Source organism: Mastomys coucha, unplaced genomic scaffold, assembly GCF_008632895.1.
Source record: "Mastomys coucha isolate ucsf_1 unplaced genomic scaffold, UCSF_Mcou_1 pScaffold13, whole genome shotgun sequence".
Lineage (NCBI taxonomy): Eukaryota > Metazoa > Chordata > Mammalia > Rodentia > Muridae > Mastomys > Mastomys coucha.
Genome location: NW_022196895.1, coordinates 52,331,396 through 52,345,285, shown reverse-complemented (window position 1 = coordinate 52,345,285; position 13,890 = coordinate 52,331,396). Strand labels below are relative to the sequence as shown.

Sequence of the window (13,890 nt, the reverse complement as noted above, 5' to 3'; positions counted from 1 at the left end):
AGAGAGAGAGAGAGAGAGAGAGAGAGAGAGAGAGAGAGAGAAAGAGAGAGTACACAAGACCCTGGAGGTCAGATATGGATATCAGATGTATTCTTTGATTCCTCTATCTTTCTATGCAGTCCTCCTGGCTGGCCCCAAACTCCAGGGATATGCCTGCCTCTCCTTTGAGTGCTGAGATTAAAGACGGACACCAACAAACCTAGCAGCAGGCATATTTATGTGGATGCTGGGGATATGAACTCAGGCCCTCATGCTTTTGTGGCAGACACCTCACTGACAGGTATCTCTCCTGCTCTAAAGTCCCTTACTTTATAGATGAGGAAATGGTGGCTGAGATCCAGTCATATGCTCACGGTCACGATTAACTGGTAAAATCACATAATCCTTTTTGACGTGTCAGTCTAGTTTCTGAAACTAGCACCCTGCTGTCCAGTGTGCACCGAGAGGACGATCATTTACCCACAGGAAGATTACAGCGGAGGAAAGAACACTAAATACAGTCTCTACTGCTCCACACTTGTGCCACCAAGGAGACACACAAACTGTATTCCTCAAAATACCTAACTCCCATGAGAAATAAAAAGGGGGGAACCAGAAACTTCAGATGTGCAATGACAGAATGAAATCCATTTCCTATAGGAATCTCAAGAGCAGATTAAAACAAAACAAAACAAAACAAAACAAACAAATAAAAAACACCCTATACTGTTAGAAGTGAAGAGCAGAAAAGGGATTTTTTTTATTAGTTTTATTGTTGTTCTTTCAAGATTTACTTTAATTATTTTATGTGATGGACGTCTGCCTTCATGTGCATCTGTGCACAACACATGCTGGTGCTTGAGGAAGTGGGGAGTCTGCACATGGGTGCCAGAAATTAAACCTGGGTCTTTTGCAACAAGTGCTCTTAACACTGAGCCAACTCTGCAGCCTAAGCCAGGGTTTCTGTTGTTTTGTTTTTCGAGACAAGGTTTCTCTGTGTAGCCTTGGCTGTCCTGGAACTCAGAAATCCACCTGCCTCTGCCTCCCAAGTGCTGGGATTAAAGGCGTGCGCCACCATGGCCTGGCTAAGCCAGGATTTTTAAGTAGGGGGAGGAACCCCATCATCAAGCACATGTAAACTATATTCATAAGAGGAACCAGCTTAAGGTAAATGGCTTCTATTTGGTATCAGTATTTAAAAAAAATTAAGATTTAAAACATTACATTTATGAGTGTTTTGCCTGCATTTATGTACATGCATCACATGTGTAACTGGTGACCACCACAGAGGTCAGAAGAGGGTATCAGAGATCCTTAAGTTAGAGTTACAAACAACTTTGAGTCACTATGTGGGTGCTGGGAATTGAACCCAAGACCTCTGCAAGAGCAGCCAGTGCTCTTAACTGCTAAGCCCCGCTAGCATAGTTACACCCAAGCCCCATCCCACTTTGAGAGAAGGTATCTAGGCTGACCTAGGGCTTGCTATAGAGCCAAGAGATGACCCTGAACTTCTGACCCTGTCTCTGCCCACTTTCAAGGGCTGGGATTATGGACATACATCACTATACCTGGTTATGTGGTGCTCAAGGCTTTGTGTATGCTAGGCATGCAGTCTACCAAGCAGCCTGCATCAATCAGCCCCAATCCCTATTGCTTATTGGCATAATAAAGTGCAGAGCTGCTCACAGACAACAGCTGTATTGGATGCTTCCCATGTAAGAGGCTAATTCTAAAATGTGGTCATAAATGCTAACTGTAAATCACGTTCCCTAGTTATCAAATGAAAGGGCATCAAAGGCTAGGTGTGGCAGCAGACATCTGTAATTGCGACCCTTTGTAATGCCAGCACTCAGGTGCTAAGTAGGGACTGCCGAGTTACCAACCTGGACTACACAGTGAGGCTCTCGCCTCCAGAGAGTAAGAGCAGAGAGGCAGCTCAGTGGGTAAAGGGACTTGCCACAGAGCCCAATGACCCGTGCTTATCCTGAGCCCACATGGTGGAAGAAGGTAATTAATGCTTCTGACCTCTATGCTGCAGGATCCATGACACACACGTGCATACAGACACCGTAAGTATAATGAAAAAATGTAGGAAAAACTGAGTTGCGACAAATCAACATTGTACAGTATTCTATGTAAGATAATTTGTACAAAATTGAGCTGTACAAGATTGAGCCAGTCAAAACTGCAGCATAGCCAGCAAAAAAGCCTTATCCCTAGCTGAGGCCGGACAAGGCTTTCCCTTGTCTTTAATCCCAACAGTCAGAAAGCAGAGGAAAGATCCTTGTGAGTTCTAGGCTAGCTAGGGCTACATAGTGAGACTGCTTCTTGAAAACAAACCAACTACTAGTTGGGGAGATGGGCTCAGAGTCTCCTGCAGAAGACGTGAATTTGGTTCCCTACATGGTGGCTGAACTCCTTTCAGGGTATTTTTATGCCTTTTGGATTCCATAGACACACGTTGCATGCATGCAGTTATAAAACACCCAGTAGACAAGGAACATCTAAAACAAACAAGCAAAAAACCCTAGGTGAGGGGTCACTGGGAACTTATGACTGTTGGTGGAGTCCTTTTCTCTGGTGATGTGGCTTCTGGTAGGCTGGCCACGATACAGAAGATAGGCCACAGGCTGCACTAACTAGAATAGTGGATTACTAAAAACAAACACAAGAAGACATGAAGCCAGGAGGGAGACATGTTTGGGAGATCTGGGAGGAGTTGGATGGGGAATATGACCAAAATACATTGTATGCATATGTCAAATTCTCAAATAAAAAAATTATATTATAAAATATAAATAAGTACAACAAAAAAGTGCTTGTTGAAATGAACAGAACTGAACACCATGCAATCTATTTCCAAACAAAATAGAAACAAATGTAAACAAAGAAAGTCACCATTAATGAATCTAAGTCAAAAATATGTGCTCATTTTATATTTCCATTTAGTGTTTAAAATTGAGCATCAATAAAGTCTTTACTTTAAAATGCTCATTAATAATGGAAAAATATCACAGAAATGTAAAAAAAGCTGATTTTGGCTCTTAAAGGGAAGAAAATTTAACAAAATACTAGGTTTTACTTATTGAAGAAAGGCAATATTGATCTACTTAATAAAGTACTGAAGATTTGCATCTTTTTTCTACTCTTTTTGAGAGGATCACATAGAGCTCTGGATGGTCTCAAACTTACAGAGACCCACCTGCCTCTGCTGGGATTAAAGGCATGTACTACCAATGATTGGCTCTCCTCCACCTTTTGAAATGGGATCTTTCCTGGAATGTGCAGCCATCTTCCTGCCTCTGCTTCTGGGTGTTGGGATTACAAATGTGGGCCCTAAATCTGACTTTCTGATGCATCGTACAGCCAAGGGCACAGTCATCATTACCTTAATCTGTTCTTCGCTGATGCTGGGCGTGTTCTTCAGGAGATTCAGAAAAACTCCACCCGGCGTTCTTCTTCGGCTACCGTTCTAAAAAAAGGAAATAAAAAAGTAAACTTTGTCTGTGAAGACTGATTACTTAGTTTTTTAACAGTGTTGAGAGAGAAGTCAGGACCTCTGACATGCTAGCAAAGTGCTCAGTCCCTGAGCTACAACCCCAGCTCCTACTGCACAGGCTCCAAGAAGGACTAGGGCATATTTGAACAGAGGTACACTTATGGAGATAGCTATTTGAAACCCAGATCTGATTCTGCCTTTTTACTTTATGAATATTGGTGATTTGACTGCACATTTATGAGGATGTCAGATCCCCTGCAACTGGCGTCACAGATAGCTGTGAGCTGCCATGGTGGTGCTGGGAATTGAACCCAGGTACTCTGGAAGAGCAGCCAGTACTCTCAACCACTGAGCCATCCGGATTCTGCCTCTTTTTAAGATGTTATTTATGTGTATGAATGCTCTGCCTTCATGTAAGCGTGGGTACCAAGTGTATGCATTACCTTCAGAAGGGGCAGGAGTTACAGGCAGTTGTGAGCTGCCATGTGCTATTAACTGCTGAGCTTATCTATTTAGTCCAGTGATTTTGAGTGTTAAAACGAGGCAGGCACATGAGGTTAATCCCAGCACTTGGGAGGCAGAAGCAAATGGATCTCTGAGTTTGAAGCCAGCCTGGTCCACAGAGTGAGTTCCAGGACAGTCAAGGCTACACAACGAAATCCTGTTTCAAAAAAAAAAAAAAAAAAAAAAAAAAAAAAAAAAAAAAAAAAAAAAAAAAAAAAAAAAAAAAAAAAAAAACAAAATAAAACAACAAACAAACAAAACAAGGGCTGGAGAGATGGTTCAGTGGTTAAGAGCATTGTCTGCTCTTCCAGAGGTCCTGAGTTCAATTTCCAGAAACCACATGGTGGCTCACAACCATCTACAATGGGATCTGACGCCCTCTTCTAGTGTCTCTGGAAACAGCTACAGTGCACTCATTCATATATTCATACACACACACACACTCTTAAAAAAAACAAAACAAACAAGAGTAATAATGAAATAAAACAAGTGTTTAATGGAACAAAAGAAAATTCAGAAATAAAGCTAAATGCACACAAAAATATAATCAACATAATACTACATCAACCCAAAAAAAGATAAAATAGGATATTTAATAAGTGTCGGAGTTATTAAATAGTCACTCAAGTAAATAAATGTTACAGGAGGTACCTTGAGCCTTGCACCATGGTAGATTACAAATGACTCAGCTGGGTGAAATGGTGTACATCTTTTATCCCAACAGAGGCAGGTAGATCATGAATTCAAGGCCAGTATGATCTACACAGAGTTCCAGGCCAACCAGGGCTACACAAGAAAACAAAACTTAGATTTAAATACACACCCATGCACGCACGAAGCCTGTTCTTGCAGTCCTCACTGCTTTGTCTTTAAGCCCGTTCAGACCTCTACCCTGACCACCTACTCACAGCTCTCTGACCTTTTCCCACAGTATGTATACTTCCCAACACACTTGAATTGTATTTATTCTTTTTAAATAAACAAGCAAACAAACAAACAAACGACATTACTTTTCTCAAGAGAGGCATGTACTACTCCACATCAGTGGACAAGGTGAGAAGCTGCCTGGAATGGAACCAGGGACGGAACTCAGACCATCAAGCTTAGCAGCAACAAACAAACAAACAAACAAACAAACAAACCTTTCCCAAAGACCATTTTTGTGTTTTCTTTCTCTCCCTCCCTCCTCCCCGGCCCCCCTCCTGAAACTTACTAGGTAGGCCAGCTCAGTGATCCCGCTGTCTCTGCCTCTCAACTGCTGGGATTACAGGCACATGCAACCATGCCTGGCTTTATAATTTATTACAATAAACTGAGTTTTCTTTGTCTTCAACACCTCTTGGTACAAAGCAGGCACTCAATAGTTATTCAAGGAGGACATATCAAAGTGTTCTTGAATTTTGTTCATGTCAACATTCAGTATTATTAACTCAGAGGAATATATAGTTTTTAAAAAAAGTTACATTACTAATAAACCTTTAACTTCATGTTCAAGTAAATGAATTTATAAATATATGATTACTTTTCTCTTGTTTTGTTGATGACTTCTATAATTTAAGTTTATGGGCTGTTTCCTCAGTCAATATTATCAATTTTTGTCAATTTTGGTTTGCAAAGATGGCTCAGCGGTTAAGAGCACTGATTGTTCTTCCAGAGATCCTGAGTTCAATTCCCAGCAACCACATGATGGCTCACAGCCATATGTAGTGGGATTCGATGCCCTCTTCTAGTGTGTCTGAAAATAGCAACAGTGTGTGTGTGTGTGTGTGTGTATATACACACACATTTTTTTCTGAGTTACATACATACATACATATATATATACATATATACATACATACATATATATATGTATGTAACTCAGAAAAAAATGTCAGTTTTAAGTATTATGTGTGATTGTGTGAGTGAGAGTACTCAGAGAGGCCAGGGGCATCTAATCCCCATGGGGTTGGAATTAAAGATGGCTGTGAGCTACCTATTCTGGTTGATTTTGCTTCAACTTGACATAAGCTAGAGTTATCAGAGGAGGAGCCTCAGTTGAGGAAATGCCTTGAGACACATTGATAAATCGCTGCACATGTTCTCAATTAGTGATCAACGAGAGAAGGCACAGCCCATTGTAGGCAGTGCCATCCCTGGTCTGGTGATCCTGGGTTCTATAAGAAAGCAGGAGGAGCAAGTCAGTAAGCAGCATCCACCTGCATCAGCTCCTGCCTCCAGGTTCCTGCCCTGTTTTAATTCCTGTTCAAACTTCCTTCAGTGATAAACAGTAATGTGGAAATGTAAGTCACTTGTCTTTGGTCACGTGTTTCAACCAGCAATAGATTCCCTAACTAGTACACCATCCCACACGGGCTGGGAATTAACTTGGGTCCTCCCAAGAACACTAAGAGATCTTAAGCACTGAGCTCCTGCTAAAGTGCTATCAATCCTGTAGGTTTCTTCTCTCTATTCTTATGTACAGCATGTTATCTGTTACTTGTGCTGTGCCTACTGGGTAACACATTACGAACCGAGAGCAGCAAGGAAAAGGAAGATACTCACATTTCATCCTCACTTCCCAGTGAAAGCTGGATTAATGAAATCTGTAAAACCACAGCTCCTGCCTGCCCTTGGCCTTGCCAGAGAAACAGTGATGTTTTCCCCGCCTCTCCCCTACGAGTGCTATCCCACTCTGGGGGCTTTTCAGATATCTTTCTTTCCTACCCCTGTCACCCTTGAACCTTTAATACACATGGGTATACTGTGTATCTACTAGTGATTTATTGATTTACTTTTTTTTTTTTTTTTTTTTGGTTTTCCAAAACAGGGTTTCTCTGTGTAGCCCTGGCTGTCCTGGAGCTTACTTTGTACACCAGTCTGGCCTTGAACTCAGAAATCCACCTGCCTCTGCCTCCCAAGTGCTGGGATTAAAGATTGACTTACTTTTGAGGCAGGGTTTTGCACAGGCTGTCCTGAAATCCTTAGCAATCTTTCTGCCTTGCCTTCCTGAATGCTGACATTAAAGGCACATCTCATCACACTCAGCTCTAGTTGGATTTAATTAAACAATTAGTTTAAGATTTATTTATTTTTATGTACATGAGTATGCTGTCTTCATGTACACCAGAAGGGAGCATCCGATTCCATTACAGATGGGTGTGAGCCATGTGGTTACTCGTATTTGAACAAACTCAGGACCTCTGGAAGAGCAGCCAGTGCTTTTAACCACTGAGCCATCTCTCCAACCCCCTATTTGGGTTTTATTAACAAGTGTTTTGTTTTGTTTTCAAGACAAGGTCCTACTCTGTAAGTCGGGCTGGCCTCAATCCAGTGCCAGGCACTAAGCTAATACCTTATGTGGACCATCTCATCTAATTCTTACGGCATAAGATTCATCTTTTTTACATGAAGAGACTGAACACAAGGAAACAAATAATTTAGCTAACAGTAAGTTGTGCTCCAAACGAAACCCTTCAAACTTGAGTTTTCAATTCCTTCCAGACAACTGTCTTAAAATTAAACCTGTAAGAAGCATAATGACACATGCCTGCAATCCCAGCACTGATGAGGTATTCCAAGTCTGTGGACAGCTGGAGCTGTGCACGTAGTGAATGAACCCTGGACTGGCTGGTGGGGTGGGGGGAAGAGAGGCAAGTCCATTTTGCTTTTTAAAAAGCCAGATGATAATATAAAAGAGCAGCCTTACCATTATGAAAAGACCACCGTTTTGCTCAACTTCAGCTGTCTCCATCAGCAGTTCAATGGCCTTTTTGTTTCCTAGTATCCTCACCACTCGGGCTATCAGGTCCTTCTTCGGTTCCTGTAACCTGATGAAAACACAAAGCACATTTACTTCCGGCTGAAATCTACTTTAATCTCAACTAGAACCCAGATTTTACTGCTTTCCTAACTCTCCATCCATCAACTGTGGAATCAATGCCATGGGAACAACCTCATCTTCAGTCATACAACAGGACATTAACCTCAAGTTTCACATTAACCCTTGAAGTAAGGCTCTTCATTTGTCTTGCTGGATTATGGCAATTCTGAAAATAAATGAACATACAAAGCAAGGTGAATAAATCCAACTCTAAATGTAAGGATGATAAACTCCATGTACTTCTGCCAAAACAAGTAACACTCACATAATATGTCTTCAGTTATGCTTAACAATTAATGGTCCAGTATCTACAAATGGTTTCCTGAAATAGTTCAATTCTAATGGCCCCACCTTATCTGTAAATGTCAATTCTTTCAAATGTTAGGCACATATTATTTTCATTTCACTCTTTGGAGATTAAAAATACAGGGACCACCAAGCATGGTGGCCATTCCTTTAATTCCAGCTCTAGGAGGAAGAAGCAGGCAGATTTCTGTCAGTTCTAGGATAGCCTGGGCTACACAGTAAAACCCTGTCTTTAGAAAGCCACAAACAGCAGCAACAATAATAAAAACAACCATCAAACAAAAAGTAAAATCACAAAACAAAATGTAGGCAGCTTGAGTAGCTCTTCCAATGGTGTCAGACAGAGCCGTGGTCCTCAGATCCAGGACTTTGGTTTCTCCTCAGGGGAGGCAATGCAATACTGTGGAAAAATCCATCCCAGGAAGAGCAAGCAGCCAGGGGCTCGGATCAGGTCTGACATGCGGCCTTGTGCAAGGCAGACAACTACTGGCCGCAGAGTCCTCATCTCTTAGGAAGACTTTGGCTTCTAATTCTAGATTTCTTTCCAAAATACAAATTCCAAACTTCTATTTAACATTTTTTATAGGTATAAGTGTATTGCCTGCACGTATGTCTCATGTTTGATGCCCAAGAGGGCACCAGATCTCTTCCAACTGGACCTGAAACCCAGACCTAATTTTAACACTTTTTAAGATTTTATTGCTGGGTGGTGATGTGTGCCATCAATCTTTGAGTTTGAGGCTAACCTGGTCTACATACAGATCAGGTCCCAGGACAGCCAGGAACACACAGAGAAACCCTGACTCAAAAAACAAAACACAGAAAACAAAAACCAAACAAACATTAAAAGACGTTTATTGTATGTGTATGAGTGTTTTGGCTGCGTGTATGCAGTGCACCATGTGCAAGCAGTGCCCACAGAGCCCAAAAGAGGGGGTTGGATTGCCTAGGATGGCTGGAGTGACAGATGGCTCTGAGCTGCCATGTGGGTACTGAGAATCACACCCGGATCCTCTAAAAGAACAGCCAGTGCTCTTAACTAATGAACCATCTTCCAGCCCCAAGCCATCTTGACTTTTTTTTTTTTGGTTTTTCAAGACAGGGTTTCTCTGTATAGCCCTGGCTGTCCTGGAAAGCACTCTGTACACCAGGCTGGCCTCGAACTCAAGAAATCCGCCTGCCTCTGCCTCCCAAGTGCTGGGATTAAAGGCATGCGCCACCATCACCCAGCTACTTTTTTTTTTAAAGTTTTTTTTATTGTTATATGTAAGTACACTATAGCTGTCTTCAGACACCCCAGAAGAGGGCATTAGATCTCATTATAGTTGTGAGCCACCATATGGTTGCTGGGATTTGAACTCAGGACCTTTAGAAGAGCAGTCAGCGCTTTTAACCATGAGCCATCTCTCCAGCCCCTATCTTGACTCTTAAAAACAAAAAACAAAACAAACCAGTACTGGTGTTGCCTGAAAAAAAAACACTTGATTCCCTAAATCCAATACCCACTTTCAAATATGTGACTACTGACTTAGAGCTAATAAAACTTAATTAGAATCTGAACCTTTGAAAAATGCATGAATTGTCAATTTAGTACCAGCCAAAAAATTCTATTTACCCAAAAGAAATGAAAATATATAATCAAGGACTTGCAAGCGAAGGTTCATTAATAGCATTATTCATAATAAGCAAAATGTAGATTGTCCATCCAGTCTGGAGCTACACAAATCTACACACATGCAATAAAGCCATCAGTATGGGGGTGCATGCTTGGGATTCCAACCCTTGGAAGGCAGAAGCAGAAGGAGCAGAGTTCAAGCTCTGCCTTCTTACATAGTACATTTGATGCCAGCCTGGGCTATGGGAAATCTTTCCAAAACCCCCAAATCACACAAAAAGCAACACTCCTCACACAAATGAAAAAAAAGTAAAAGTAAGTAGGCCTACTGAGCGAAGCACAATTTTAATTCCAGCACCTGGGAAGCAGAGGCCAGCGGTTGTCTGGTGAGCTTAAGGCCAGGCTGGTCTATGCATTTAGCTCCGGGGGTCATTCAACAATGCAACAATTTACACATGGGGGCTGGCGAGATGGCTCAGTGGGTTAAGAGCACTGACTGCTCTTCCGAAGGTCCAGAGTTCAAGTCCCAGCAACCACATGGTGGTTCACAACCATCTGTAATGAGATCTGACACCCTCTTCTGGTGCATCTGAAGACAGCTACAGTGTACTTACATATAATAAATAAAAAATCTTTAAAAAAAAAAAATTTACACATGGGATTCTAGGTACAAAGTGAGGAAGAGAGTAGTGTCAATTACTCTCTGTTACAATGTAAGTTGATCTTACACATGAAGAAACTAGCCAGGCACAGTGGTGCAGGCCTTTACTCCCTGCACTTGCCAAGCAGGGGTAGGTTTATCTCTGAGGGAGTTCAAGGCTAGTCTGGTCTCAGAGCTACACAGAGAAACCCTATGTTGAGAGAAAAAGAAATGGCATAAAAACATATACTGCGAGCTGGGCGGTGGTGGCGCACGCCTTTAGTCCCAGCACTTGGGAGGCGGAGGCAGGCGGATTTCTGAGTTCGAGGCCAGCCTGGTCTACAGAGTGAGTTCCAGGACAGCCAGGGCTATACAGAGAAACTCTGTCTCGAAAAACAAAAACAAAACAAAACAAAACAAAACAAAAAACAAACAAACAAACAAAATCCCACATATACTGCATGGCTAATCTGTGAGGTGAATTTACAAGGACAGAAGTAAACTATGCTTGTCTGAGGAGACCATGGATATTAACAGTAAATAAGATACACAGATGTGGACACTAAGGATTTTATTGGGCGATGGAGAGAAAAGGTTTGAAAAGCAACAGTTGTTTAAAAAAAAAAGGTTGTAAAACTGGATAAATTTGCCTGGGGGGGGGGGACCTGAAAAATGAATGGCTATCATGTCAATATAAATGAGTGGTTATCATATTAACGTTTCAGTCATTTTATTTTTTCACCTTTGAATATAAAATGAAAAATTACATCCACCTCTTTCTTTCCTTTTGTTTGTTTTTGTTTTTGGTTTTTTTTGGGGGGGTAGGGTGGGGAGCTGTGCTGCAGCACCTATGTGGAGGTCAGGAGACAACTTGCAGTCGCCGGCTCTCTACTTTCACATGGGGCCAGGGATCAAACGGACACCAGGCAAGTGTGTTTACCAGCTGAGCTACCTTGCCAGCCCCATCTTTTTTTTTTTTTTTTTCCCTTTTGAGATAATATGTCATCTAGCCCAGGCTGGCATCAAACTCACTGTGTACTTGAGAATGATCTTGAACTTCTGATCTTCCATCTCTGTGGTGCTGGGATTATAGGCATGTAAGCAGTTATGAGGTGCTAAGGATGAACTAACTCCGGGTCTCATACATGTTAGGCAAGCACTGTACTAACTGAGCTACACCTTCAGCTCAAAGTTATCTTTAAAAAGACACAAATGCATTCAGAGCCAAATATGCCCTGGGCTAATTCCATTAAGAAAAAACAAACAAATCAACAAACCAAACCAAACCAAACCCCTAAGCCAGGTGTGGAACACATCTTTAGTCTCAGCTCTGGGAGGCAGAGGCAGGTGAGTCTCCGAGAGTTTAAGGCCAGCCTTATCTAGTAAGGTTCAGGACAGCTGGAAATACAGAGAGACCCCGTCTCAACAAAACAAAACCGCAGAAAGGAATACATTTAATATCTATTTTATTCCCCATTAATGTTGGACGTATGCTCCAGCGCTCACCTGAAGGCGATCTCATCAGCCACTTTCTCAGGAGAATCCTCTTCGGTGATCTCGTACCGGCCTTTGTAGTTCATTTCTACTCGGTTACCCAGTCTGTCCCGGACAGGCCGTTTCCGTTTGAGATGACCTTGCCCGTTCTCCTCTTCCTTTGACCCTGGTTTTTTGTCACTGTGCATATATTCATCTAGATCTTTGTCTAATTCCTTTGTGTACTCTTGAGATTCCTTCTTAGCAAGTTTCTTAGCAAGCAAATAATTATAGGTCTCAGACTGCCTGCTTCTGTCGAGGGTGCCTTCCATGCCCAGGATGCCAAGTTCAGTGGCCACTGCATCTTGATTCTGTTCCTGGAGTACAGCGCCCCAGATGTTGTTCACCTTCTTTCCACCGTTGAGAGCTGTTTTCTGACCGCTCGGTCCAAACGGGAAAGGCTCCGGTTTGGGAGGATGATTATGACACTTCTGTCGCTTACGTTTCCAAAGAGAGCAATCGTCATCGGAATCTAGACTCTCCTCGCTGGAGTCCACATGTTTAACAGTCCTATAATGTGACGCTGGTGCGCACGCAGCACTGCCCCCACTTAGGACTTTCTGCAAGTCAAAGACATGACAGTCAGTTCCACAGGACATTAATTCCACCTCTCACCGACTATTTTTCACAATGACACAGGTATTGCGCATGCCTGTGATCCCAGTGATCCAGAGCCTGAGGCAGGAGGATCAGGACAACCTAGGTCACACCACTGTGTTTAGGCCCTCATCTAAGCTGTGCAGCAAGACCTTGTTAAGGAGAAAAGAGGGAGAATGAGTGTAGTAGAGATTTAACTGGAGCATCCAAAACAATCACGCTCCAAAGACAGCTAAATTAAATTAACTTGGTTTTGAAAGATCTCCTTCTAAAAGCTTAACTAAAGCTTTTTATTTCTCCTCTTCAAAGGGAAGGATGCGTGAGAATGACACACACAGTAACTGTGACTGGCAGTTAAGACAAACTCTGTTGGGGCCGGAGAGATGCTCTTTCAGAGTTCCTGAGTTCAATTCCCAGCAACCACATGATGGCTCGCAACATCTGTAATGGTATCTGATGCCCAATTTTGGTGTGTCTGAAGACAGTGTACTCACATACATAAATACTAAATAAATACAAAACTGTTATCTATCTCTCCAAAAATATTATTTTCTACTTGGATATATCAACTTCTTTTATATGGTTTTGTGGCTATTCCTTGAAGATCTGGTGGTGTAGCAAGGTTTGGTGAACACATCCTTAAATCTCAGGACTCTGGTAAAGCAGAGGCAGGCAAATCTCCGTGAGTTCAAGACCAGCCAGGCTACTTAGTTCTTGGGTCAGCCAAAGCTATAGAGTGTACATCCCTTGCCTGTTCCTATTACAATCAATCAATCAATCAATCAATCAATCAAATCTGATAAGCTCCCACTGTGAAGAATCCCAGACATATTAATTTTAACTGCAGGTTTCACCAGGTGTAGTAGTGCACACCTGTAATCAGAGCTCAGGAGTCTGAGGCAGGAGGATCTTGGTTTTGAGGACTCTGTGGGCCACGAAGAAACCTTGCCTCAAAACAACCAACCAACCCTGAAAATTCAGATTTCACAGCATAATGTTATCCAAATTATTAGTGTAAAAATTTTTTAAGGGACTTAAATCTGGAAGCTGCCTGGAGTCACGGTGCTGCTGCTGCACGCCTGCGATCTCCCAACACTGCTGGAGGATGAAAGGCAGGCCCACAGCTCAAGTGCCAGGCAGGCCTGGCTTATTACACAGAGAGATGCCGTCTACAACCCTGAACAGCTGAAACAAAGCCTGGTGCCTCCATGCTGCCCGTGAAAGCTGACTAAGCTCGAAGGTGGGTGGGGGAGGCACCAAAGACCCGGGCCCCGAGTACGCCAAGAGCTGCTCATCCACGAAGGCAAAAATGAGCAGCTTCACGTCTCCGTTCTACGTTTGGACCAAAAAAAAAA

The 13,890-nt window shown here is 42.4% G+C and overlaps 1 protein-coding gene across 1 annotated transcript in view; it reads right to left on the bottom strand.

The window, feature by feature from the left end:
- Phax (phosphorylated adaptor for RNA export) overlaps positions 1-13,890 on the bottom strand; it is a 19,002-nt gene that overhangs the window by 4,577 nt on the left and 535 nt on the right. The window contains exons 2-4 of the mRNA XM_031365718.1: positions 11,912-12,498; positions 7,671-7,791; positions 3,368-3,451 (exon numbers count right to left, since the gene is read on the bottom strand). Of these exons, the coding sequence (XP_031221578.1) occupies positions 3,368-3,451; positions 7,671-7,791; positions 11,912-12,498 (792 nt within the window). The remainder of the gene's footprint in view (positions 1-3,367; positions 3,452-7,670; positions 7,792-11,911; positions 12,499-13,890) is intronic.